This window comes from Psammomys obesus, unplaced genomic scaffold (assembly GCF_907164565.1).
Source record: "Psammomys obesus unplaced genomic scaffold, mPsaObe1.curated_primary_1811, whole genome shotgun sequence".
NCBI classification, from domain to species: Eukaryota; Metazoa; Chordata; class Mammalia; order Rodentia; family Muridae; genus Psammomys; species Psammomys obesus.
This window is the reverse complement of record NW_026592727.1, coordinates 10,877-38,306: the sequence shown is the minus strand read 5'-3', so window position 1 is coordinate 38,306 and position 27,430 is coordinate 10,877. Positions and strand designations below refer to the sequence as shown.

The window sequence follows — 27,430 nt, the reverse complement described above, 5'->3', positions numbered from 1 at the left end:
GGACAACCTGCAGGAGTTCTTCTCTCCTTCCATCATGAGGATTCTGAGAACCAAAGATCGTCAGGCTCGATGGCCACAATTTCATTAGTCCTGCCTTTTTAAAATTTATTCCTTGTCACAAGGTCTCCCATAGCTCAGGCTGGCTACTGGGCTCTAGAGATCTTTGGGAAGCAGAAGTGATGTGGAAGGTGAGAGTATCAGAGGGTATCAGGTTTCCCCAGCACAGCCGGACGGCTCTTCAATAAGGTGAGGAAGACACCCCTCCGAGGCAATGTACACAACGAGACAATGTGCACTGGGAGCCCATGACCACAGCGATGCCAGGCACCGGAGCCCACACCGGCACACAGCCTCTTACCTCCAGAGCCCAGGAACCTCTTGCCGTCAGAGACCGTCGGATACTTGGCCTCCAGTCTCCGGTCCGGGTAGAGGAGCGCCTCCGCTGAGAAGACCACCCGGCTCTTGGCCTGCTGGAACTTCTTCAAGAGTTCCCGAGGCCCCGAGGCGAACACCACGTCATAACTGTGGCAAAAGCGGGAAGAAGCTGAGACGGATTCCAAGAGGGTGCCCACGGGAAATGGGAATCAGGAGCCCCTCTGCACACCCCCACCTGCTGCAGTCTGCCACATTTCCGTGCCCACACTGGGCACAGGTGCCCATAACCCACGCCCTTGTCGTGTTAGAATGTGGCAAATCCATCACCTTCGGCAGCTTGCACCTCCCACCTTTTCACCAAGAGGAGTCTTGACCTACATATCCTGGGGCCTCCTGACCTTAGATACACTTAGCTCGAGGGAGTCTCCCTTGTATATGATGTCCAGGAAATGTCTTATTTTGGGGCCCCCACCCCCCAAGAGCACTCTGAACTCCCAGGATCCAAGCAGGAATTCCCAGCACACCCACCTGTCAATGAAAAGAATAACCAGGTCTTCCTTGTCCGCATGCTTTTCCAGAGCCTTCTTCAGCAGCCGAACCTTCTGCCCTCCGCCTGCTGCTGGTCCCCCAGCCACGCTCCAGTCCTCCCCCAGGCCCAGTGACTGCAGAGAGAGGTCCCCAGCTTTGGTAGAGAGATATTCTTCCACCCAGTTGGGGCAGTGGACATCTCTGCTTCCTTTCAACCCAGTGTAGGAAAACCATACCAGATGACGCCAGGGACAGTCATGTGACCATGCATAAGCACTCACAGCATCCCACTCCTTCTGACACTCTGAGCATGAATCCCAAACATGACCTATCAGAGGCTTCCTGAGACTGCCCTGTTAAAGTTAGGACAAGGCTGTCATGATCAGCTAAGGTTGAAAAGTAGGGGTGCAGGAGTCTGGGACTAGAGTTACCTTAACACAATACAGAGAGCCTGTCTCTGGAGATGGAAAAAGAAAGCCCTTTGCTGCTTACGACCCTGGATCCAGCCATGCCTGAAACAACACCCTGCTGCATCAGGATCCACAGCAGCCAATACATTTTCTTCCTGGTTTCATACCTAGCTCTCTGTAGGCCATGATGAGGCCAGTGTTGAGTACATCTCTGTCCCCAGTGCCCAACACTGTGCCTGATGGAGTAGTACTCAGAATGGTCCACTGAGGGAGGGGTGGGCCCCATGAACTGCCCAGAGAGGGTCTCCAAGATGCCCCAGGGGATTGTGGGAATGCTGGTTCCCAGGTCCTGCCTACACTAGCCTTCCATACAAGACCTCTAGATGCTACCATCTGGGTACTACCCTGAACCTCTCTAGCCTCCTAGAATCTGCTCACACGCCGCCCTTCATCCTAAGGCATACTCACTCTTCAGCATCCAGGAAGCCTCCTCTTGGTCTGTCCCAAGAGCCCTAGCTGTGGGAAGGAGAGGCCATAGCCCCTGGGCCCCCACACCACACACAGTCTCTGCCTCACCAAGGCAGCGCTCACCTGGATCTTGTAGTTGAAGAACTGGGCTGATCGCTTGAAGCGGCGGAAGCCCTCAGTCTCTTTTGTGGCCACAGTGAGGACCAAGAGGTTGTCTGTGGACAGAGAAGAGCTGAAATGAGGACATGAGTCTTGAACAGGGGCCTTCTTCATCACACTACAGTCAAGGGCTCAGGCTGTGCCAAGGGCTGTCCAGCAGGTTATGGACAAAGCTAGGAAATAATCCTGTCTCCCTATAGTCTCCCAGGCCTCCCTGTATGTGGGAACTGACAAACGTGGGGGTGGGTGCACCCTGCCTTGTAAAACCAAGTCTCTGGCTTTAGAGGGTGCAGACACCACGTGGGGGTGGACGGGAGGATGCCCTGGGCGCTGACCACGGGAGGATCTTTCTGGCCAGTGCTGGACATTAGTCTGGGGGTGGCAAGTGCAGGGTTCAGAGGTCACTTGCTCTCTTCGCATGCATCGAGGTGGACTACTCATCCTCTCTGGTCCTCCCCAAGCCTGCATGGCTGATGCTCCCAATGCCATGCTTCCGGTTCAGGCTGCCTGGGCTGGGTACCAACTCGACATCCCACCCAATCTGTCCATGTCACAGCTGGTACCACCTTTCCTCCCTCTCCCTTCCTCTCATTTCGAAAAGGGTTCACATGTGAACCAGGCTCAACAGGTAACAAAGCTGCCCTTGAATTTGTCTCTTCATCTTCCTACCTCCACTCCTGAACGCTGAGATTCCAGGCATGCGCCACCACATTCAACATGCCTGGCTTTGTTAATACCTTCTCAAAAGGGACTTCACCTCTGCAAAAGAAGGTGCTAGAAGCCGTTCTCAACACAGCGTCTGTGGGAGCCCCCCAGCAGCTCCTCTCAGTCCCACATGAGGCTGTAATGCCTATTTAGATCCTAAGGTAACTCTGTGACCCAGGGTAAGTCCCTGGCCTCTCTGAGGCTCAGTTTTTCCCTTATGCCATAGGGACAATAAAGTGCCCGCCTTTCAGGGCTGCCAGACACTTGGCACACACTGAGAAAAGTCAGTGAGGAGAACCAGTGAGGGGAAAGCCTGGCCCAGTATTCACGGCTCTGTGTGGCCAGTGGGTGGACTCATTCTATGGTTTGTGTATGCTCTTCTTCAGCCTGAGTCTTGCGGCTGGCTTCCGTCCTGCTTGCCAAGAATGTCAGAGCCAGGCCTAATAGGACCTCTCCCCTTCCCCACTGTCAACCCCTGTGATTCCCACTCAGACTTCTGCCCTCGGAGGGAGGCTGGGGGACAAGCCTGTACTGTTCAGGGGTTGTTATGGCTCCTCTGCATGTGAACAGAACACCCCCACACACATACACACTTGAAAACAACAACTAAAACCAGCCAGGCCACCAGCAGGCAGGTAGGACCCTCCCCCCCACTTCCCCTATCTCTGGGCATCAGGAGTGTGAGCTGAGAGAACAAAGGGGGCCAGCTCTCCCAAGCTGGCTGAGGCTGTGTAGGCAGGAGGCTGTCCCTAGACGGGATCAGAGCCAGAGGGCCGACCAAGCGATCAAGCAGGGATTGGCAAGACCCAGCAGGGTGGGCTCAGGGGCCTGGGCAGGAGCAGATGATGCCATAAAGAGCTGTGAAGGAGTAACCTCCCCCACTTGTCCCTTGGGGTTCAGAGAAGAAAGCTGCAGTTCACTTGAGGGGAAGGGCTGCCTCCAACTCTTGCCTGAAATGTTAAGTCTCCCTGAAGATGAGGACAGCCAGTCACCAGCTCTGAGGCCCTCTTACCAAAAGGGAGGCAAGAAGAGTATCCTAGGCCCAGTATATGCCTTGGCTGTCCAGGAACTCACTCTGTAGATCAGGCTAGCATCAGACTCACAGAGATCCACCTGCCTCTGCCTCCCAAGCGCTGGGATCAAAGGCGTGCACCATCAGGCCCAGCCACACTCCTAACCTGCCACAGCACCCAGCATAGTAGAACACTGGACCAAAGATAGAATCTAGAATTATTGGGCCTTCTTCAGGCTCCCCCAGGTATCCAGCCCACTCTCAGGCCCATCAGAGCTCTGGGCTACCCACACAGTCTCAACACCAGGCTTGGGTTGCACCAGGATACCACCCCCCTCCCATCCCCACCCCCGCTGCCTGTTCTGTCTGCTCAACAGCCACCAGGGCCAGGGCCACATGAGCCTGGCACCCTGAAAGCTCGGTCCTCCCACCTGCTGCCCAAAGTCCAGCAATGCTTTCCCTAGATGGACAAACCGTGACCCAAGTCTGCAGAGATGAAAGAGAGGCGCTAGGACAAAATGGTGAGGACAGATGGCTCAGCAAGCAACTTAGCCTCCTCACGCCTCAGTTTCTTCAACTGCACCATAGGAACTGCAGGATAAAGGAGCCGTCTTTCAGAGATCACTGTGAGGACTCAAGGAGTATCTGGTGTCAGTGTGGGTCAGGTGATGCCTCAATGCCTGGCCCAGAGGGGTACCCTTCCAAGAGAGGGAGCTGTGCACCCTCAGGCACTGCCCTTCCCCTGGCACTGCTGGGTCAGCAGGGTCCATCTCTGACTCCCCACTCTGGGCTTCCCAGAGGGCAGCTGAGGCTGTTCTAAGTGGGATGCTGAGGAGTAGGGCATGCAGAAGCAGGAGAAAGGGAGATGGAGAAGGGGTGGCTTACCACAGAGCTGCAGGCTCCTCCGGCCAGTGGGAGGACCCCAGGCCCTTTGCACACATTACCAACCCTGTGATCTGTCTCCCTGCCTTGCTGGATTAGACCCTCCAGAAAAAGTCGCTGCTCTGAGCCTGGACAGAAAATGGTGAGTGTCTGGAATTTAAGGGGAGGACTTGGGGAATGACCTCATCTGAGGCATCTCTCATGATCTCTAGGAATGAGGTATCGCTACCCTGCATTGAGGTCTAGAATACTGAGCTTCTCAAAGACTGTGCATCATCAAGGTTACCAGTGGGAGGCGTGTGGCCTTGTGTATGACTTAGCACAGATGCGGCAGGCAAGCAAAAATCTGTGGTTCCCAGCACGTGGCTCCCAAAGCCAGGTTCCTTTATTCTTTTTTTTAGTCAGGGTCTCACGTAGCCTAGACTGACCTCAACTCTTTATGTAGCTAAGGATGACCTTGAACTTCTGATGACCCTGCCCCAATCTCTACTGAGAATGGGATAATAACACGTGGTGTTGGGGTATCGAACCTTGAGCTGCAAGCAAGTTGGGCAAGCGCTCTCACCAACAGGGCTGCTTCTCCCACCCACCAGATCCCAGCTCCTACCACCCACCATGTCCAGGTCAGGTCCCATGTCCTCTAGCAGGATGGGCAGAGGGGAACAGGATGCCCTGGAGAGTGTGGCCCATTTGGTTTTACTTGTCTGTGTGGTCCACAGTCTGTCCTCCTGGGGGAGGGGGTTGTCTCAGGGACTCAGACAGCAGTACTGGGGGCCGTCCAGTCCAGCAAGGGCTGGGAGGACAGGAGTCCCCACCCACTCAGAAGAGTGGGACACCGTTAGGAAACCCAGGGAATGAGCACTAGGTTGGGAGTCCAGGGGACCCAGGACCAAGCACTTTCAGCTGCTCCTTCACTCTAATCTCATCCTAAAGATAACAGGAGCTCAGACCTGGGCTCTGGAACCAGACACACCCAGGAGAGGGGGACGATGAAGCCATTTCCAATGCCCACAAGCTGTGTGCCCTTGGGGAAATCAAGCAACTCCGGAGCTTCAGTTTCTGAAGCTGGAAAATGGGGAAAACAAGGAAACCCTTCCAGAGTCGCAAAAGTGCTTAACTGGTGAGGCCAGGCTGCAGCAGGTCGTGCTACGTTACAAACCGGAGCCTTGCTACTTAAGGGAATTGTTATCAGGAGCTCCTCTGAGCGCTGAATAGGGTGGTGGTATGGGGGTGTACTTCGGCTGTCTCTTCTCCTGCCCGCAGCACACACGTAGGAATCACGGCCCCATGAGAGGAAGTGATCTGTCGGAGTCACCCGCGGGCAAGTGGACTAATGAACGCAACCCAGCTCCCCCGCCCTCCCAGCCCAGCTCGCCTGGACACCCGGCACCCCGGTCCTCCGCGAGGCGGCCCGGCACCGCTCCCCAACCGTGCCCTCACCCTCCAGCTTGGTGTCGTCCTTCGCCTGGACCAGAAGGAGCCAGGCCAGCGGGGCCAGGAGCAGCAGGGGCCGCATAGCCGGGTCTGGGGACGATCCGCCGGCACCGAGACACAAGCTGAACTGGAAACTTCGCGACTGGGCTGGCGGGGGCTGCCACGCACTGGGCCCGCCCCGGGGGCGGTGCCGCGCGCTCCTCCGCCAGCCCCGGGGAAGGGTTTTCCTGCCTAAACCTGAGGATCCTCCACTGGGGCAGGTCACTGTGATTCCTGGGTCCTGTTGCCGGCCCTCCCATGCTCTCCTCTTTGTCAAGTGCTGCAACGTTACCAAGAGGAAGAAGTGGGCTAGAAAGGCAGGAGAAGCCACGGTGTCTAGAAGAACGGGCCTTATATTACTGGAATCTGCACAGAAATGGTGGGATCTGTAGGGCACCTCAGATTAGCTCTTAGAGATTTATTTTTTTAATGTTCTTCGAGATAGAGTTTCTCTGTGCAGACCAGGCTGGCCTTGAACTCACAACTATTCTCCTGTGTCTGCTTTCTGAGTTCTGGGATTACAGGCATGCGCCTCCGCGCCCGGCAAGATTTCATTTTCTTTATGCTTTCTGCATATACTAGAGGTGAGCGGTTGAGCCTGTGTTGGACAGAGGGATTGACCCCTGCGGAGGCTGGAACTATAGAAAATCTGGGGGGACTGGGAGATGGCTCAGGGGTTAATAGCACTGACTGTTCTTCCAAAGGTCCTGAGTTCAATTCACAGAAACCACACGGTGGCTCATAACCATGTATAATAAGATATGACGCTTTCTTCTGGCGTGCAGGCACACATGTACCAGAATACTGTGTAAATAAATAAATAAGTCTTTGAAAAGAAAAGGAAGTCTAGCCTTGGCTCTCAAAAGGGAATAACTTAATTTCTGGCCCTGGGAGGACAGTCTGAAAAGAGTCAAGGATAGTCTTGCTTCACTGGTTAATTGTGGGATGGGGGGGGGGGGGGGGGAGGAGATAGATGGATCAGTGAGTGGATGTGGGGGAAATGGGTAATTGTATGGATGGGTAAGTGGGTGGGTGGGTAGATGGATGGATGGGTAAGTGGGTGGGTAGATGGGAATGGGGGGATGGATGGATGGATGGAGTGAAAAATTTTTAGTCCTTTTTACAGACAACCAAAGTAAAAACTGATCAAAGGTTTCTGGAGCAAGGGCTTCTGGTCCAGATGTCAGCCAAGCACATCCACATCTGGACAAAAGCCTGCCAAGCCGTGGAAGAGAGCTCAGACCTGAATCCTGGAGCCTCTTTCCCACAGATTAGACTCTAGGGCAGGGTTGGGGGAAGGAGCTTGAAGGAGTCAGGGAGTTGGGGAGAAGCAGTCTTTCACAGGTGCTGCTGTGTCAGGAAGGAAACACATACCTAAGCTGAGTGGGGAAGGCTGTCTCTTCAGTAAGACTCACTTGTTAAAGACAGATTCTAGGCCTTGAGGACAAAGAAAAACAATGCTGGGTGGGGTAGGATGAGGTATGGAACTAGGAGGTCCTTTGTCCAAAGCCAGCCTGAGCTTCGCAGTCATACTCTGTCAGGAAAAAAGGCCAGGTGTCACAGCCAAGGAGGTAGAAGCAGGATCAGGAGTTCAAGACATGCTCAGGCATACAGCTAGTTTGAGGCCAGCATAACTTCATAGGACCCTAACAGCATCCTCCACCATGAAAAAAAAAAAAAGAAAATTTCAGACAAATATTTGTTTCCAGTGATTGTTTTCAGGATGTGATATTTTAAAAATGTACAAAATTTACACAACATTTGTATGACATTATTTCTGGATAGTTCTTCTTTTTTTTTTTTTTTTGTTTGTTTGTTGTTGTTGGTGGCGGTGGTGTCTTTCTTTCTTTCTTTCTGTTTTTCAAGACAGGGTTTCTCTGTGTAGCCTTGGCTGTTCTGGACACACTTTGTAGACCAGGCTGGCCTCGAACTCACAGAGATTCACCTGCCTCTGCCTCCTTGAGTTGCTGGGATTACAGGCTTGTGCCACTGCACCCAGCTTTTTTTTTTTTTTTTTTTTTAGAAAGACATAGGATATCGAAGGCCACGTATCCTTTTTGAAAAATGAGAACAGGCTGGAAAGCTGGAGTCTATCTCATTGTGCAGAGGGTTACTCCTCTCGCAGGTTATAGAAGTGAGGCCCAAGACTAGCCAGCAAGCTCAAGGTCACCAGAGGACAAGACCGCTGCAGAATGTAGACCATTTGCAGCTGGGACCTGGGGCTGGAAGCTGCTGCGGCTGAGGACAGGCCCTGGCACCAAGCATCCACTGGGTGTTTTGGACTCAGAAGGCTGAGGACGAGATCCCAAACCTTTGGAGGGGGGAATACAAGCTTGAAGGGAGGAAGAACCATCCAACCTGTGTTGCCTGGTTTTCTTTTCTTTTTTTCTTTCTGGTTTCGCAAGATAGGGTTTTCCTGTGTAGCCTTGGCTGTCCTCCTGTCCAGGATGGCCTTGAACTCACAGACATTTGCCTGCCTCTGCCTGGAGTGCTGGGACTAAAGGCTTGTGCCACCACGCTCTGCTGCCTGGCTCAGTTTTCAAAGCTCTTCACTGTATGCTCTTACCTGCCTTTCTAGCCAGGCAGTTTGCTTTCATTTGCAAAAGGAGAAATTGAGGCTCAGAGAAGCATCGGCTTGGCACCACACACCTGATTCGGCACCACAGTAAGGAAGCACCAGACAGAGCCCAGCTAGAACTGCATATCTGCCAGAGTCCAAGGAGCTCTCATGAGTGATATTCCCTGGATAGAAAACATTCCTGGGCTGTTTCCAGGGTCTAAATTAAAAGAGGGATCAGTTTTAGAGACTGCCTGCCTCTTCCGGAGGAAGAGCTCACTCTTGCAAAGCCTGACCTTGCTCCTCTAGTATCTGTTTCCTGTTTGTTTCACCGAATTGCTAGAACTTGAACCCGGTCCAAGCTTCATTAGGATGGCCTGTCTCTTTAAGCAGAAGTGGTGGCTGCTGCCCAGATGTTGCTTCTAGTATTTCTCCTACGTGCTACACGTGCTGTGAACTGTTAAAGGCACAGTACTCTATTAGGAAAGTGCTGGGCAACTGCAAATAGGGAAGGGTGTGTGTGTGTGTGTGTGTGTGTGTGTTTTCTTCCTGTTGTCTCGCCACTATACCCCCTCTCCCCATTTTCCTTTGTTGACCTTTGAAGAGCCACAGCCTCAGTGGGACAGTCACTTCACGCTGGCATTTAGCCCCAATAGAATAGTAGACTTTTCTCAGTTTTTTTTTTTCTTTAAGTAAATACCCTAGAAGCAAGTACATTGCTTGCACCAGGGCTGTGTCCTCAGGAGGAAAGATGACTCCTTGGTGCTGAGCTGTAAGCCAGGCAGTGTGTTGAAGCTTCAAGCACTTCTCCAGTTTGTCTCAGAGCAAACCTACTTTATCTTATGATAGACACCTATTTTATGGGTAGAGAAACCGAGGCCCTTAGAAATCAGTTGACTTGCTAGCAAGGGTCAGGCCAAGAGTAGAACTCATTATGTCCCCAGGGCCTCACTGTGGCTATGTGACCAACACTTGCCTGTGAGCACTCCCAGGCCCATGCCTTGGGGTATTTGAAGATGACTAGGACTTAGGAGCATCTCTAATAAATAAGCGTTTAACCTAGGAAAATGTCTTAATGAACTGCTTCCCAAGAAATGCTGCACAGAAGTAGGCCAAGACATACGTCAACTACACCAGTATTTGTAGCAAAGATACTCATGGGGCTAAGATGAGGGCTCAGTGGAGGACCTGAGTTTGGTCTCCAGTACTCATTCAAAACCTAGACCCAAGCTGGGCCCCCATGTCTGTAATCCCAGCGCTCAGGGAGGCAGAGGCAGGCTAATCACTGTGAGTTCCAGGCCAGCCAGGTTTAGAAAGCAAGTCCAGCGGAGCCAACACTACACAGAAAAACCCTGTCTCAAAAAACAAAAACAAAAGCTAGACCCAGTGGTGTGCACTACGATTCCAGCATTGGGGAGGTAGAGACAGGAGGGTCTTCTCTGGGGCTCACTGGCCAATCAGTCTAGCAGAATCCTTTAGCTCTAGGTTCAGTGACTCTGTCTCAAGAAATAGAATGGAGGGCCAGGAAAATGGCTCAGCAGGTAAAGCTTGCTTGCTTCAAAGGCCTGCCAATCTGAGTGAGTCCTGGAGCTCATGTAAAGGACAAGGAAGAGCCAGCTTCCTGAACTGTCCCTGACCTTGTGTACTTTGAGCACACACACACACACCATGCTCACCTGCACACACAATAACTTTTTTTTAATTAAAAAGTGGGGTTGGAGAGATGGTTTGGCAGTTGCACCGCACATAAGGCGGTTCCCAAGTGCCAGTAACTCCAGCTCCAGGGATCCCACACCATCTTCTGACTTTATACAACACTATACCTACGAAGGTGCCAGTTCTCGCCGCCTTCCCCCATGTAGGTGCTGAGAACTGAACTCAGGTCATCGTGCTTCCTGCCAAGTGTTTTTACCTGCCGAGCCATCTTGCCAGCCCCATTTTTGGATTATTTTAGTTTGGAGGTTCTGGGGGAATCACTCATACTAGGAAAGTTTCTGCACTGAGATAAAACCCTGCCAGCAAAAAGTGTGGTTTTATTTATTTTTTCTTTGAAATAAGGTCTCACTGTGGAGCCAGCTGGTCTTGAACACACTAAGATCCTCCTGTGTCTGCCTCTAAAAGAGTAGCATTAAAGGCATGTGTACAATACCTGGCTAAAACTGTGCTTTGAGGTTGCTTTGTCTTTTGTTTGTTTGTTTGTTTGTTTAGTTTTTCAAGACAGGACTTCTCTGTGTAGCCCTGGCTGTCCTGGAACTCACTCTGTAGACCAGGCTGGCCTCAAACTCAGAGATCCACCTGCACCTGCCTCCTGAGTTGCTGGGATTAAAGGCATGTGCCACCACCGCCTGTTTGTTAGCATTGATTTTTGTGTGAAAGTAAAAATGGGTAAAAGCTGCATGCATGCTTTTAATCCTAGAAGCGGGGATGCTGAGAAAGGAGGGTCTCTTGGGCCCAGGAGTTGTTTGAAGTCCAGTCTGGACAACACAAGAGAAATCCTGTCTCAAAGATAAATAAAACAAAAATCAAATAAAATCAAAACAGGATGAGCATTCTTCCAATGGTACACTGGCTCACAATCCCAGCAAACAGTTTTCTGTCTGCTTAGCCTACAAGAAGCCACCTCGAGTGACCTTTTAATTGCCAACTGTGAATTTGCAACTGCCTGTCTGGTTCTGGACTGCCCAGATTCCAAAATGGAAACAATCGCCCATTGTCTGCTCTGGGGCTCCAGCCGATTTTTTTTCCCCCAGGTGGATGCAGCAGGCCTTGTCAAAGTAAGAGATTTTAATCGTGTTATTTGACGAGCTAAAACTCAAGATCGACATCAAGAGAACGACTCGGTGTACTAAAGAAACAGGCTTATGTCAGTTAGGAATAGTTTTACAGAAACAGTACGTTTTTTATTTTTTAACTTCAGGGCTGTTGAAATCATCAGCAGCAAATGAGGCGCAACACATGTTGGGTTTGGCTTGCCCTGTCATTTTCCTCTCTCTCTCTCTCTCTCTCTCTCTCTCTCTCCCCTTCCTTCCCCTCTCTCTCTCTCTTTCTCCCCTTCCTTCTCTTCTCTCTCCGCCTTTCCCCAGCTCTCCTCTCCCCTCTCTCTCTCTCTCTCTCTCTCCCCCCCCCCTTTTTTTTTTTTTTTTTTTTTTACCAGCGATTTGGACCCCGGCCTAACCCTCCACTTTCCTGCCGCCTTTCCCGGTCCCTCTCCCTCGCCCCGCCCCGAGGGTCACGACCACACCCCCAGAGAGACTCCGCCTCTCTGCCGGTTCCCGCCCCTGGCCTCTTTTCCATATGTCGCAAAAGACTCAGCGACACTTTACGGGCCGGCGGCGTTTGACGGCTAGGAAGCGACGAGAAGAAGAAGGAAGCGGTGGCGGTGGCTGCGGCGGTGGCTGCCCGGGAGGCTGCGGCGGGCGTCGAGGTGGGCGCGGCGACGCGGGCCGGGGAGTGAGCGGCGGCGGCCGGGCGGGCAGGCTGGGCGGCGGGCCCGATGTGGCTGCAGCAGCGCCTGAAGGGGCTACCGGGGCTGCTGTCGAGCAGCTGGGCCCGCCGCCTCCTCTGCCTCCTCGGCCTCCTGCTGCTCCTCCTGTGGTTCGCGAGCTCCGGGGCGCGGCGGGCGGCGGGCGGCCTGCACCTGCCGTCCTGGGCCCGCAGCGAACCGGGCGCCGCCGAGCCGTCCGCCTGCCTGGAGGCGGCCACCCGCGCGTGGCGCAGCCTGCGTGATCGCGGCGAGGCAGTGCCGCTGGGCCCCGGGGTGCCAGCCCTAGTGGCCAACGGCTTTCTGGCTCTGGACGCCGCCCACAACAAGCTGTGGGTGACGCCCGGAGAGCGGGAGCCTGCCGTGACGCCGGACTTCGTGCCCTTCGTGCAGCTACGCCCGCTGAATGTGCTGGCCGAGGCTGGTGAGGCGGTGCTGCTGCTGCGGGAGGGCCTGCTGCGCCGAGTGCGCTGCCTGCAGCTAGGGACCCCGGGCTCGGGCCCCGTCGCTGGTGTCCCTGGGCCCGCCTCGGCCTCCGGGCTCTCCGCGGGGTCGGGCCGTGACTGCGTGCTGCTTCAAGAGGACTTCCTGGCGCACCGAGGCCGACCCCACGTCTATCTGCAGCGCATCCAGCTCAACAATCCTACGGAGCGCGTGGCTGCGTTGCAGACTGTGGGACCCACCGCGGCCCCTGTCCCCAAGTCCTTCACCAGCACCCTGGAGAAGGTCGGAGATCATCAGTTCCTTCTCTACTCGGGCCGGTCCACACCCCTTCCATCAGGGCTGGTGCATCTGGTAGTGGTGGCCTCTAAGAAGTTAGTGAACAGACTCCAGGTGGCTCCCAAGACGCAGCTGGACGAGATGGTGCTGTGGGTGGTGCATGTCTCTGGTCCCATGCACCCTCAGGTGCTCAAAAGCAAAGGAACCAAGGAGCTCAAGGCGCTGCAGGACATGGCACGGAAGGAAATGCTGGAGTTGTTGGAAATGCCTGCCTCAGAGCTGCTTCAGGATCACCAGCGCCTCTGGGCCCAGCTGTTCAGCCCGGGTAAGGCCTTGGTCAGGGCTGAGTGCACAGTCTTCACGGGGCACCAGTGTCATACGGTCCATATAGGGATGTCCCCCGTGCTCCGCAGTGGTCACACAGAGGTTTGGGCCGTGGCCTTGATGTTCACTCTTTTAGTTACTTTGAAGCTGTGCGACCTTGACTGTGGTTTTTTCTGTCTGAGCCCTTCACAGTAAGTTTTGTGGGTTTTAATGAAGATATTGAGTGTCAAGGTTCAGTTTTATGATCTGTTCTTGGCCTTGAGGCCTGACCTGAACAGGTGGAGGTTTTGTTTTGTGGGGGAAGGGAGTCAATTTGTAGAGTAAAGCATCAGGGGCTTGGGTCTGACCTTAGCTTCTGATGTTTGAGACTGAGATTCATCTCGCCATTGTGGCTGCAACTATTACACCAGAATGCTGGGGGCTTCTTCCAGTGGTTGGAATGTGCACGCCAAATGAAAACCGTTTCTGTCAACTATTGAAGAAAAGAAAATGCAATCCACAGTACTGAGTTTCTGGTTTTCAGGGTTACATGTGGTTCTGCAGAGAGAGTGAGTTTAGTTCATTTGAAGTATCTTTCTACTTATCACATGCTTAAAAGCTGGAGCCTGTTGGGCAAGTGAGCAAGGGAGTTTTCTTTTTTCTTTTTTTAAAGATTTATTTATTATGTATACACTATTCTGCCTGCAGGCCAGAAGAGGGCACCAGATGGTTATAAGCCATCATGTAGTTGCTTGGAATTGAACTGAGGACCTTTGAAAGAACAGATAGTGCTCTTAACCGCTGAGCCATCTCTCCAGCCCATATGAGTTTTCTAGTTCAGGCAGTATTTACCTTTTGTCTGCTTGTGAGGAAGACATTTAAGTGAGACAACTCTGGAAACTGCTGTGCAGAAGAGTGAGTAGGACTGGTGAGAGTGCAGGTAGGAGGGCTGCCGCTCAGCTCCTGGATATGTAGCCACTTACTTAGGCCTGAGTGGCAAGAAGCAGCCAAGCATGTGACAGGGAAGAGGGCATTCCACCTGGATTTAAACATGGTGATGAGTAGGAACAGAGTGGTGTGAACTTAAAGCCTTGAGGAGGGACGAGGACTTTTCTGAGCTGGGAAGAGGGGAATCAGAGTGTAGACTGAGGGGGCAAAATAGCTGCATGGACAGATTATGAGGTTCCTGGGGGGTACAAGAGAAAAGGGAGACATCTATGTCATGACATCGACATATAAGTGGTGGGTCTTGATATTTGGGAAGGAGGACTGTTGGGTCATGGTTTAGCTGTGGGAAGTGAGATCTGGAAGACAACTCCCTGATTTGGGATTGTGAACAGTTGCTTGGAGATAACTAGGGGAAGCCTTGATTAGGGGCAAAGAGTTCATACTAGGTCAGTTGTGCCTGTCAGACATATTCAGGTAGAGATGTGTTGCCTGTTTTTTTTCTCGAAGCCCCAAGGTGCTGGAATAATTACTCAGAATCAAAATATAATTATAGATACCTAGGCCATAGAGCTAGGCTCATAGTCCCTGATTAGTGCATAACTTAATAACCTATTTATTTTAATCTTAAATTCTGCCATGTGGCTGGTTACCTTTGCCCAGGTACCATGGATCTGTCCTCATGTCTTCCTGGGTGAATCTCCCACATTCTTGGCTCTATCCCAGAATCCTTTCTGCCTACTGGATGTTCTACCCTCTGTTCTTTCCTATAGGCCGTTTTAATTTACAGGTGATGCATCTGTACAATACACAAGATATTCTCTGTGCAGGGGTGCTTGTTTTTAGCAAAATCTCAATCATTTGATTTTACCAATGAAGACTTGGGAGCCAGATGCTAGGTTGGAAACCTGCTAGCTCAAGAGAGTCAGAGAAAGCACCCAGCTGACCTTCTTCTTCAACTGATGTCCCAAAAAGCCAGAGCTTTCCCCACACTGTTCAAAAAAACTTCTCAAACTAAATGTCCCTCCCTTCTACTTCTCGTGTCTCCCTATCCATCCTCCTGACTTCCACTTACTCTGTTTTTCTGTTGTTGTTGTTGTTATTGTTTTCCTATGTTTACTCCCTGTCAACTGGTTGCTTGCTCTGCCTCTTGACCTATGGTTGACTTTATTTAATCCTGTCTTGGATTAAAGGTGTGTGCTAGGGCCACTCAACTATAAAGAGGTTTTTCCAGTAAACAACACAATCTCAGGGTTCATAATGTGATCCAGTATCCTGCAACATTTTCCCCTTTGTGTCTGAATAAAAAGGAAAGATTTTAACTCTAACACAGTAAAACTATTCATAATAATGAAGCTATTTCTGCTAAGCTTTCCACAATGTCCAGCTTGGTTGTATTTGGCAATCTTAGGATTATGTATTTTTGAGTTCAAAGTTCTATAAAATGTTTTAATGTCCTGAGCAGTTTTTAGTCTGAAGTTTAGTGTTTGTCAGCTTAGTGGCAGTCCTGGCTAGGCAGAACACACAGTCAACCCCAGGTGTCCACTAATTGTGCAGAACCTGGCAGCAGAAGAGACATGGAGCAGTTTTGTCCTGTGGTTATCATTACCACGGTCTGGGTGGATTCATCGTTATAGGTCCCCATCATTTTCCTAGAGACCTCAAAAGTTGCTATTAAGAATAGTAGAAAGCAGGCTGGAGAGGTGGCTCAGAGGTTAAGAGCGCTGGCTGCTCTTCCAGAGGTCCTGAGTTCAATTCCCACGCAACCACATGATGGCTCATGACCACTATGAGATCTGGTGCCCTCTTCTGACATGTAGGTGTATATGCAGACAGCACATTGTATACATAATAAATCTTTTTAAAAAAAGAGTAGAAAATGTAAATATTTATTTATTTATTTATTGTTTTTCAAGGCAGGGTTTCTCTGTGGACTCACTTTGTAGAGCAGGCTGACCTTGAACTCACAGAGATTGCCTGCCTCTGACTCTCCAAGTGCTGGGATTATAGGAATGCACCACCACGCCCAGCTAATTTAAACATATTAAATACCATATTCAGCAGGTCTCAGAAAGGTGTGAGGGCCACAGTCTATTGAGTACATCCAAGGTACACAAACTTTGTTCCTAGTTAACTGCTTCAGACTCAGACCTTAAAGCACATACAGAAAGATAGATGAAGATTATTTCTAGAACTAGTCAATACTCTGTATGACTACTAGTATTATGAAAGTTTAAATATATATAATCATCTTAGGCAATAATATTTATATCTTAAAAGTTTTAAAGAGTCAAATGAAAAGCAAAAGATTATGAGATTAGTGGCAATAGATTTATTTATTTTATGTATATATGCTCTGCCTGCATGTACACCTGCATGCCAGAAGTGGGCATCAGACCCCAGTATAGATGGTTATGAGCCACCATGTGGTTGCTGGGAATTGAACTCAGGACCTCTGGAAGAGCAGACAGTGTTCTTGAGCTATCTCTGCAACCTGCTTTTAGTGGTAATAGAATAGTCCCTTATTTTTTGTTTTTCTCTGTTTCATACCAGCTGAATTTTCTGATATGAGACAGAAATTTTGGATTTTTCTTTAACAAGCATGCATGGGTTTAGAGAAGAAAAATCTACTCTCCAACCCCAAAGCCAGCTTTAATTTTTAATTGAATTGGGAACACATAAGACCATTTGCCACTTATGTCTGTAGAGGGCAGCAGAGATAAGCTGGAGGTGGGCAATGCCATGTGGCCAATTACTTTGGGGGGGGGGCATTTTCTCTTGATGATCCGTTTTTTTTTTTCTTTAGATGTTTTATTTGACCAGTGGTCTCCAGATTCCTTAGTTGAGTTCTTTTATTTTCCTGGAAAAATAAAAGCAAAACCCTGCCCCAACCCTAACTCTGGGGTTCTTTTTTTTTTTTTTTGGCAGGTTATATGTTTCCTAGGGCAAAATGTTTTTTGGCAACAGAAAAAGTACTATCTCTCAATTGAAATAAAAAATAATGATTCTTTTGAAAAATTGAAACTAAATATATCTTGGTATATGTGGATAAATATACTTATATTCCCCTCTCTCTTTATTATATTCAAGGTTTAAGTGTATTGCTTTTTAGGTCACAAAAGGACACTTTGAATATCAGCCTGCCTTTAGCAAGTGGCGTTTAAATTTAGATCACAGTGATTCTTGTGTGTCTGTTGCTGGCCCCCAGGTGTTGGAACTAAAGCCATCTGTGTCCCAAGTGCTGGGATTAAGAGGGTGAACCACTGCGTGGCTGTGGATCTCTTATAGTCATTATTTTTTTCTTTATTAATTACACTTTGTATCCCCCCTCTCCTCCGTGGTTCCCTCCCTCCTCCCGTCCCAATCCCTTCCTTCCTCCACCCTCTGCATGCATGCCCCTCCCCAAGTCCACTGATAGGGGAGGACTTCTTTTCCTTCCTTCTGATCCTAGTCAATTAGGTCTCATCAGGAGTGGCTGAATTGTATAGTCATTATTTTTATATGGTTGTCCTGGTTTAATTTGGTCCTCCATGTCCTCTTATTTTTTAGTGTTAGGGGTAAATGTTTGAGTTTTTTGAATGTATAATCTATCATTCTTGCTGAAAATTATTCTGAATTTGTTCCCTGAACAATTTTCATAGTCTAGTCTTAAACATGATGCCAAATTGTCCCCTATTCCATTATTTTTAGAAGTTTTGTGTCTTGCTGTATAAGCTACATGAAATTTGATGTCTTTGTTAAGTTTTGCTAGGTGTTGCCATTTCTATTCATGCCTCCCATGACCATATATCTTTGCCATTGATCTTCCACTAACCTTATCCATTTTGATGACCATATAGTAGCATACGCACCATAAATTGAAGAAGATAGATACTTTCCTTTTGCAATCCAAGTTGTTTGTCTTATGGCCAAGAGTGCTGTGCTGATTTTGTGGTTCCTTCCACAGTATTGGCCATTCCATCCCAGGTCTATAGGCTGCTGCTTTTCATTGTTTTGGTTCCATCAGTGGTTGATGAATCATCAGTAAACCATACGTTAGCCAAATGTTGTGACCATTTTGTTGGTCCCCACAATTCAGTAGGTGCCTCTCTTTGGGGAAGAGCAGTTTAGGGAAGGGGATTATAGGCAACTGAGCTATTTCCTCAGTGAGGGATGGCACAGACCTTTTTGCTACCGCATCCTGGTCAAGAAGAAATTCAGATAGGTACCTTTCCTTCCATGGCTAAGCCTGTGAAGGACTCTGCTTTTGAACAGGTCCAATCCAGCATCGTATTGGGCACCCTTATGACCCTAGGGTGGTTGACAATGACGGAATATAAGGTTTTCAATGCCTCATAAAATGTCCAGAGTTATTTTTCAAAGAAAGATATTTATTCTCTGTATATGGAAAGCATTTGCAATAAAAGTCAACGGGCAACCAGGCACAGTGGCACATACCTGTAATCCCAGCACCCGGGGAGGCAGAGGCAGGTGGATCACTTTGAGTTCAGTGCCAGCCTGGTCTACACAGCAAGTTCAGCCAAGGCTACACAAAGAAACCCTGTCACAAAACAAAACAAAAAAGTCAACAGTCAAATGTTGATGGGCGCCTTTTGACTTTATGAAGCATCCCTAGTTGGCAATTCACCAATAAATTTGATATCCATAATTAGGGTATCATCTGGTTCAGAATTGGTCAGGTTTGCATGCACAAAGATGAATTTACTGGCAGCAGCAAAAGCTGCTCTTTGTTCCTGTCCTCATTGGAAATTAGCTGCCTTTCTAGTAACCCTGTAGAGGACTTTTATAATAATCTAAATATGGTGTGTGATTTTGCTAGTGTGCAAACCTACCAGTTAGGAACTGTGTCTGAGTTTTGTCCCTGAGCAGTGGGATCAAAAGTGTGTACCACTACCACGTCGTTCATTAACTCTAGAACTGAGAGAAGAGCTAACTTTAAGGAGATCTGCTTGTCTTTGCCAGGATGAAAGTCACTACCACCCTGCTCAATATTTTATCTTGACTCCAAACCTCTCCAACTCCCAGAGATTTAGAAAACAAGTTTGAACTGTAGTAACCCTTTGAATTTCCTTAAAACATTTTAAATTTCTTATCTGTTTATAATACCAAACAACAAAAATATCCTTTTTATTTAGGAAGAAAACTCAAAAGCTGATGTTGAAGATGGCATAGGCCATGTGGCAATCTACAGTCTTAACATTCTAACATGGATTAAGGCTTTCTTTCTTTCTTTCTTTCTTTCTTTCTTTCTTTCTTTCTTTCTTTCTTTCTTTCTTTTCTTTAATTATTTACTTTACATCCTAGTAGGAAGTTCTCCTCCCTCCTCTCCTTCCGGTCCCTTCCTCTCCCCTTCCTCTCCCCTTCCATCCTTTCCCCCTGTGCCTCTCCCTCTATCTTCTCAAAGAAGGGGAGACTTCCCTTAGGTATCAGACTGCCTTGGCATATCAAATAGCACTGGGTCCATCTTCTTCTACTGAGGTTAGGCAAGGCTATTCAATTATGGGAAAGAGATCCAAAGGCAGGCAACTGAGTCAGAGGCAGCACCTGCTCCTGCTGTTACAGGTCCACATGAGGACCAAGCTGTATATTACATATGTGTGGGGCCCCTAGAACCATCCCATGAGTGTTCTGTGGTCTGTGGACCCTTATTGGTCTAGGTTAGTTAATTTTCTAGGTTTTCTTGTGGTGTCCTTGACCTCTCTGGCTCTTTGAATCCTTCTTCCGTAAGATTTCCTGAGCTCCACCTAATGTTTGGCTGTGTATTTCTGCATCTGTTTTCATCAGCTGTTGGGTGGAGGCACTCAGATAACTGTTATACTAGCCTCCTGTCTGCAAGAATAGCAGAAATTATGGGTAGTGTCTATGGCATATGACTCAAGTTTGCCAGTCATTGATTAACTGGGGAGAAGGTTTTGTGTGTGGGTTAGTGTCCCTCTCCTGCTTCTGAAAGTCCCCCCTGTCTACAGGTGGTGGCCACTTGAGGTTCCATTTTCCCCACTGCTAGGAGTCTCAGCTAGGGTCACCACCATAGACTCCCTGGAGCCTCCCCCATCCCACAGAAGCCCCTCCGCCCAGATTTCAGTTCTTACTTCCAGCCCTCCTCCCTTTCTCCACACCTAATCCCTACCCCTCTTCTCCTCTCCCCCGCTCTTTCATCCAGTTCCCATCCTCTATCTACTTCAGTTGTGTATTTTCTTTTCCCTTCGGAATGAGATGTGGGCCCTCCTTACTTAGCTCCTTTGGGTCTGTGAATTGTAGGGTGGCTATCTTGTATTTATGACTAATACCCACTTACAAGTGAGTACGTACCATGTGTGTCTTTCTGGGTCTGGGTTATCTCACTCAGGATGATAAACACATTTTTCTTTTCAGTAATGCACGTGTGCCTTTGGTAAATTATTGTCTGAAAATATTAGAATTTATATTCTCATTTTGTCATGTCTGATCACATGAAATGCATTTGTTAGTCTTCATGTGTTAGTTTGGACTGAATGACCAAGCTGTCGCTTCTCCTTATTCAGGAGGTCTTTCCTGTTCAAATCTAATCTTTATCAAATTTGATGATATCCACCACCTTTCTTTACCTGTGGAAACAAAGGCAAAAACCTCCCCAATGTAACACATATCCTGGTTTCCAATCTGAGGTCAATACATCTTTAAAATATACAAGTTGATTTAATTCAGCAGCTTTTTTAAATGTTTAATCTGCTGAACAGTCTGTGACTGTTCTTGATAATACCTTTTAATATTTTTCTCAGAGGCATTCTTTATTTTATGGTTTGTTTCTGAGATTGGAGGAATGTCAATCTGTGTTTTCCATTGCTACAACAAATCATATCCCGATAAATTCATGGCTGTATTAGCCACATATGGCTTTAGTTTTCCTATTTGTCCTTCTGGGACTATATACTCAATGCATCTTGCACTTTGTTCTATCTGAGATAAAGTTCCAATCCCTAGAAGCTGAATACTTCCTGGAATCCCAAGATTTTGGTGAAATTATTGTTATTTCTGCTCCTGTGTCTACTAAACCTCCAATTTCAATGTCATTTATTTATATTTTTAGATTTGTTCACTGATCATTTATAGCAGTTTGCTGAAATACTTGTTTTCTGGGCTCTCTGGAATTTTTTGTTTCATCTACGAAGCCGTCCTGTCCTTGATTACATCCAGAGCAGGGTTGCTTTTGACAACAGGCATTGAATCTTTTAATTGCTCTGTGGGTGAGTTTCTCTGACACTGACAGGGAATGATTGAATTGGATTTGATACTGGGGCTCTTGGGTGGCCCACTAGGGTGTTTTCTGATGGCAAAAGGTTACCTTTGCCTGCCACTTCTTGCTCTGCACTCGTCCAGTGTCGTTCAGTGTTGGCCTTTGCTGCACCTTCTGCAAACTCCAGAAGGCTAGGGTCTTCTTTTTGGATTATCTAGAGAAAATAACTTTTTTTCTAGGAATTTTTTTTGCCTATAATCCCTTTTCAAATGACCTGGTTTACCATAATTAAAACATCTGACATCTTGATTTGTCTTAAAACTTTTAGAAATTACTTCAATTACTTCTCCTATCAGCATAGCATCATAAATATGAGATCCAGTATCAGCCGTATTTCTATTCCATTCATCTATTGGTGCTTGCTGATCTTGAGTTTAAAGGCCTAATGACCCTTTTGCATTCTGAAATCTTTTTTTTTTTTTTAAGACAGGTTGCTCTGGCTGTCCAAGAACTCACTCTGTAGACCAGGCTGGCCTCATACTCATAAAGATGTGCCTGCCCCTGCCTCCCAAACGCTGGGATTAAAGGCATTTGCTACCACTGCCTGGTGTGAATTAGCATTTTAAAAAACCAGCGATTCCATTAATGTTTGTCTGACTTCTGAATCTGATACTATTCTATGTATAGCTGAAGCCAGTCTTTGCAAAATATCAGGGAAGGCTTCTAAGGGTCTTGTATAATTTTAGTAAATTACTGAGACCTCTTTCCTGATTCTTCAACATTATCCCAGGCATATAAAGCTGCTAAATGACATAGCACCACAAAGTGTGATGATCAAATTCAAGCTGCCTTTGTAACTCAGTATATTGACCTTCACCTAGCAATATTTCCTGGGAAATATTTATACCCCTAGACTTAAGTCATTGTTCTATGGTCTACCTTCTTCTTTCCACTGTGTTCGTCATTGTAACTGTGGATCAGCTTCCAATATTGCTGTTGTCAAATCTTTCCAGTCTTGGGGGATAATTCTGTTCTTAGTTGCCCGTGAATTTTTTTTCTTTTTAAAGATTTATTTATTATGTATGCAATGGTTTGTCTGCATGGACACCTGCTTGCCAGAAGAGGGCACCAGATCTCATCATAGGTGATTGTGAGCCACCATGTGGTTGTGGAAATTGAACTGAGGACCTTTGCAAGAGCAGCCAGTGCTCTTAACTTCTGAGCCATCTCTCCAGCCCCTTTCCCATGAATTTAATATCTGCTTCCTATAGGGTGAATATACACCATAAGAAATGATTGCTTCCTTAAATCTTCTCAAATCTAATATGTCTATAGGATTCCATTTCACTTCTTCATAATCTTGGGGCTGCCTAGTAGCTCATATATAGTAACTGGATAAACTAAGGTTGGTTTTATAACAACCTACGGCCGCCCCTCTTCAGTTTCATCATGTGATGGCATGGTAGGCTGTGGTCTAAATTTCTTTCTGTGTCTGAATGTTTTTCTCATTTTTTTTTAAGATTTATTTATTTATTTATTACATATATAGTGTCTGCCTGCATACCAGCAGAGGGCACCAGATCTCACTATAGATGGTTGTGAGCTACCATATGGTTGCTGGGAATTGAAATCAGGTTATGAGTGAGCCCCATGTGGTTGCTAGGAATTGAACTCAGGACCTCTGAAGAGCAGCCAGTGTTCTTAACCTCTGAGCCATCTCTCCAGCCCCCTGTTGTTCTCATTTTTATCTATTTATAAGTCTTTGCTTTTTTTCCTAAGGCTTGTATGTTATCAGTCCACTTTTCATATTTTTTTTTCATGTCTCTAAAGCTTTTTTTTTTTTTTTTTTTTTGAGAGGGTATAGAAAGCCACTATGGTTTTTAAGGATAAAATATGAAATAACAAAATGATAATAATCATAATAGGTATTGAACCAATTTCATTTAAGTCACTTTTCACTTTCTGTTTCTATTTTTTTTAAAGCTTTATTATATATACAATGTTCTGTCTGCATTTACACCTGCACGCCAGAAGAGAGCACTAGACTCATTATAGATGGTTGTGAGCCATCATGTGGTGGCTGGGAATTGAACTCAGGACCTCTGGAAGAGCAGCCAGTGCTCTTAACCTCTGAGCTAGCCCTCTGCTTCTATTTTCAAGCTATCTAAAGTAAGACTATAGAGCCCTTGTATTATGGTATTTCCCATCCTTTACTCTCTCCTTCTCAGGTGACTTACCAAATCTGATGGCTTCCCAGGTTGTCTGCAGCTGGCGTCATTTCTCTGTCCGTGTGGTTGTGCCACGTGTTGGAGTGCCAAACAAATATCCTGCAACAGATGCTGAGGGGGTTGGTTAGCCCTGTCAGTCTAGAATCATTTACATAGGAGGCCACAGTACTAAACCAGATTAGGTTGCTTTCAGTCTTTAATCTAGCACTCCAGGAGTGTGAGGCAGAAGGATGACTAAGTTCAAGGCCAGCCTGTGCTACATAGAGAGTCTGCCTCCAAAAAAGAGGGAAAAAATTGAATAAAATCAAATATGAAGATAGCTTTAGTAGTGACTGGAGAAATAGCTCAGTGGATAAGAGCACTTGCTGCTCTTCCATAGGACCCGGTTTACCAATACCCACATGGTAGCTCACAATGGACTGTAACTCCAGTTTCAAGGAATCAAGGTCCTTTTCTGACCTCCAAGGGCCCTGCATATAAATGACGCACACACACACACATATGTAATTACATACATAAAACAATTTTTATTTCCATTTTAGTTTTTAAAAAGATGTATTTATTATTTATACAGTATTCTCTTTGCACATGTGCCTGAACACCGGAAGAGGGCACCAGATCTCATTATAGATAGTTATGAGCCACCACGTGGTTGCTGGAATTGAACTCAGGACCTTTGGAAAAACAGCCAGTGCTCTTAACCTCTTAGCCATCTCTCCAGCTCAAAACAAATTTTTAAAGCTATAGTTATTGGAGAGAGTGATAGAAGAACCAACCAGTATTGGCTAGGACAAAAATGACTTCTAACTTGGGGTTCTAGACCATAGGATTCATGCCAAGTCCTGACCCAGTGTATGTTGCTCTTAACTCTGGCAGGAGCCCCAGACCCTATTTACAGGTCGTGTTAGACGCCCTATAGTTCACTCTTCATTGCTGCTGCAAACACAGCTGAGCTGAAGTTTGATTTTGGCTCTTTCCACCCCAATTGAATGTAGAAAATCTTCCACAGATGTACCCAGGCATGGTGTGCTTCTGTGGTGATCATAGTCCCTCTAAGTTGAATGAAGATTTGCCATCTCAGGAAGTCAGGATGGTGCTACCATACCCACAGCACCAAACTGCTTTCTTTTATTACTGGAACCAAAGCTTCTGTAAACCTGACCTTTGTTCTCTCTCCTCTGCTCCAGCCAGGCCTTCCTCCCTAATGTGTAGCCTTTGTGGTGTTACAGGTGTGGAGATGAAGAAGATCACAGACGCCCACACGCCATCTGGCCTGACCGTCAACCTGACCCTGTACTACATGCTGTCCTGCTCACCAGCCCCTCTGCTTAGCCCTTCTCTGAGCCACAGGGAACGAGACCAGATGGAGGCAACACTCAACTATGAAGACCACTGCTTCAGCGGCCATGCCACCATGCATGCCGAGAACCTGTGGCCTGGCCAGCTCTCCTCAGTGCAGCAGACCCTGCAGCTGGCTGACCTGTGGAAGCTGACCCTTCAAAAGCGCGGCTGCAAGGGGCTGGTGAAGGTCGGCGCTCCGGGCATCCTGCAAGGCATGGTGCTCAGCTTCGGTGGGCTACAGTTCACAGAAAACCATCTGCAGTTCCAGGCCGACCCTGAGGTACTCCACAACAGCTATGCGCTGCATGGCATCCGCTACAAGAACGACAACATCAACCTGGCGGTGCTGGTGGATGCCGAGGGCAAGCCCTATCTGCATGTGTCTGTGGAGTCCCGAGGCCAGCCTGTCAAGATCTACGCCTGTGAGGCAGGCTGCCTCCATGACCCTGTGGAGCTGACCTCGGAACCCGAGGGCCACACTTTCTCTGTCATGGTGACACAGCCCATCACACCTCTGCTGTACATCTCCACCGACCTCACACACCTGCAGGACCTGCGGCACACACTGCACCTTAAGGCCATCCTGGCCCACGATGAGCACATGGCCCAGCAGGATCCCGGCTTGCCCTTCCTCTTCTGGTTCAGTGTGGCCTCCCTCATCACCCTCTTCCACCTCTTCCTCTTTAAACTCATCTATAATGAGTACTGTGGGCCTGGAGCCAAGCCCCTCTTCAGGAGCAAGGTAGGCTACCTCGACTCCTAAAGCCCCGAGCCTCTGCCATTGTCATGTCCAAAAGGGGTAGCCTGGCCAGGGGACAGCCTAAGTAGTAAAGAGATTTCTTTCCAAGCCAGTGCCCACAGCTCTCAGTAGCAGAGGGAGGAGTCCATTTGACAGCAGGCTGGTTCTGGTAGTGAGCCCCTGCTCTCCCAGCATTGAAGATGCTGAAGCAGGAAGGTTACGAATTTGAGACCAACCTGAGCTACATAGCAAAACACACTTAAATAAACAAAACAAACAAACAAAACCCATTGCTGTCAGAGGTCAGGCCCTCAGTGTGGGTTTGGGTGATGTATCTTGTCAGCCAACAACAGCAGGAGAACCAGACCATCCCTGCCCCTCTCCTTTCCCACGCTGCAGTGCTGTAGGGGGTAGACCAGGTAGTGGATCTGTACCCCAGCATTTAGGAAGCCCTGATCCCACACAGGAGATGGGACTGCCCCCTCTACCAAGAAGCTCTGTGGTTTCTGGTTTAAGGCCAGGCTTTCAGAGAAAGCAGTGCTTGGCCGTCAGGAGCAGGCATCAAACGGAGGCAGGTCTGAGTCCCTTACGATGGGGGAGCCAGTGGAGACTTGGGTCGGAAAGCAGTGTGGAGAAGGCCTTCCCGGTAGCCAGCCTTTGGCCAGCTATGATAGAAAAGGTGGGTCTTGCAGGCTCTTTCCCCCTATTGGCCATTGGCCTCTTGCCCTTGCTCTTGCTTGGCATGTATGTTCTTATATGTTCAAAATACAATTGGGAAGACAGCTCAAACTGCCCCCCCTGAGGAGCTGCCCATGCTCCTCATTGCCATGCTGGAGAAACAGTCCCAACCAACATGCCTGGCTGTTCTGTGAATGTTTCTATAGCTGGGCCGAGGGTTGGTGGTGAGCAGTGACCTCTTGTTTCATTGAGCAGGAAGATCCCAGTGTTTGAGTGAACCTCGACTCCCACTCTCCGCCACCGTTTGCACAGGACACTCAGCATTGAGCATCCCGCTGCCGCGTGAACAGGGAGCCTTTGGAAGCACCAACCCTTTGTGCCTTGTGGGGGACAGTGACTCAGAAGCGCTTGTGGGTACAAGAGTTTGCACTGGAGGGGAAGGAGGGCCGAGGACTTGTGTAAGTTTTCCCGTCAATAAAACAAACCCGTAGGGAGAATACTTGAAGTTGAGCGCACTCCTTCCACTTCCCCCATTTCTTCTATCCAGGAAATAGAGCTTCTTTAAAGACTTGTTTAGGAAAGATTGTGTTCTTTTCCTAATTTAATGTGTTCTTTCTTGAATGGATTTCTAATTTATTTTTGTTGAAGATTTGCTGGATGGCTTTTCATCCACCGTAGATCAGGACTGTTGGTGACAACAATCGATCCCTGCCACCTCATTGGTACCCAGAGGCCCCACACAGTCTGGAGGCTGGACCTGACTCCAGCTGACCACCCTGCCTGGGGAAGGTGTGGTTCCCCGCCCTCCCTCCGCTGGTTTGCACATTGCCTCTTTCCTACTTTGAGCCAGTGGGGTCTGTGCTTTTGTACTTCGGGTCCCTGGGACAGGTATTTAACTTTCTAGTGATGATGGTTGTTGGGTTTTGAAATACCAAAGCTTTTTTGTTCTTTTTTAAATAAATATCTTTCAAATTTCCATGATGGTTTGTGTGTGGTTAAACCCTTGGACACATTCATCACACCCTCTGCATCACTAGCTTTTTGGGGTGGTCTCCAGTGGTACACTCCACCTCAGCTGCTTTCTCGTGTGGCTGTTGGCTGTGCTGCCATGGGACCCTGAGTATCTTCCCTGCCTCAGTGCTGGCCCCTCCTCCCTTAGCTGTCCTCAGGGTCTGGGCCCTACAGCTCTGTGTTTTTCTAGCTGAAGGGAAGG

The 27,430-nt window shown here is 48.3% G+C and overlaps 2 protein-coding genes across 4 annotated transcripts; one reads left to right on the top strand and one right to left on the bottom strand.

The window, feature by feature from the left end:
- Positions 1 to 358: 358 nt before the first annotated feature.
- LOC129682831 (procollagen-lysine,2-oxoglutarate 5-dioxygenase 1-like) lies at positions 359 to 10,493 on the bottom strand (the record flags this gene model as incomplete). Its single annotated transcript, XM_055615391.1, has 5 exons — positions 10,397 to 10,493; positions 5,980 to 6,321; positions 1,905 to 1,996; positions 904 to 1,037; positions 359 to 522 (listed from the first exon to the last, which is right to left on the bottom strand). Coding segments are annotated over exons 1-5 (829 nt in total), but the record flags the coding sequence as incomplete, so codon positions are not given.
- A 1,423-nt stretch (positions 10,494 to 11,916) lies between these two features.
- On the top strand, positions 11,917 to 27,193 carry Kiaa2013 (KIAA2013 ortholog). 3 transcript variants are annotated; one of them, XM_055615392.1, is made up of 3 exons: positions 11,917 to 13,095; positions 24,689 to 25,542; positions 26,006 to 27,193. In XM_055615392.1, exons 1-3 carry the CDS (start codon positions 12,063 to 12,065, stop codon positions 26,339 to 26,341), a joined length of 2,223 nt encoding a protein of 740 aa, XP_055471367.1. In that variant the 5' UTR covers positions 11,917 to 12,062; the 3' UTR covers positions 26,342 to 27,193. The 3 variants fall into 3 exon arrangements, with proteins under 3 accessions (XP_055471367.1, XP_055471368.1, XP_055471369.1); XM_055615394.1 differs by having other exon boundaries at positions 11,921 to 13,095; positions 26,473 to 27,193; XM_055615393.1 differs by lacking the exon at positions 26,006 to 27,193 and having other exon boundaries at positions 11,920 to 13,095; positions 24,689 to 25,999.
- The last annotated feature ends 237 nt before the right edge of the window (positions 27,194 to 27,430 follow it).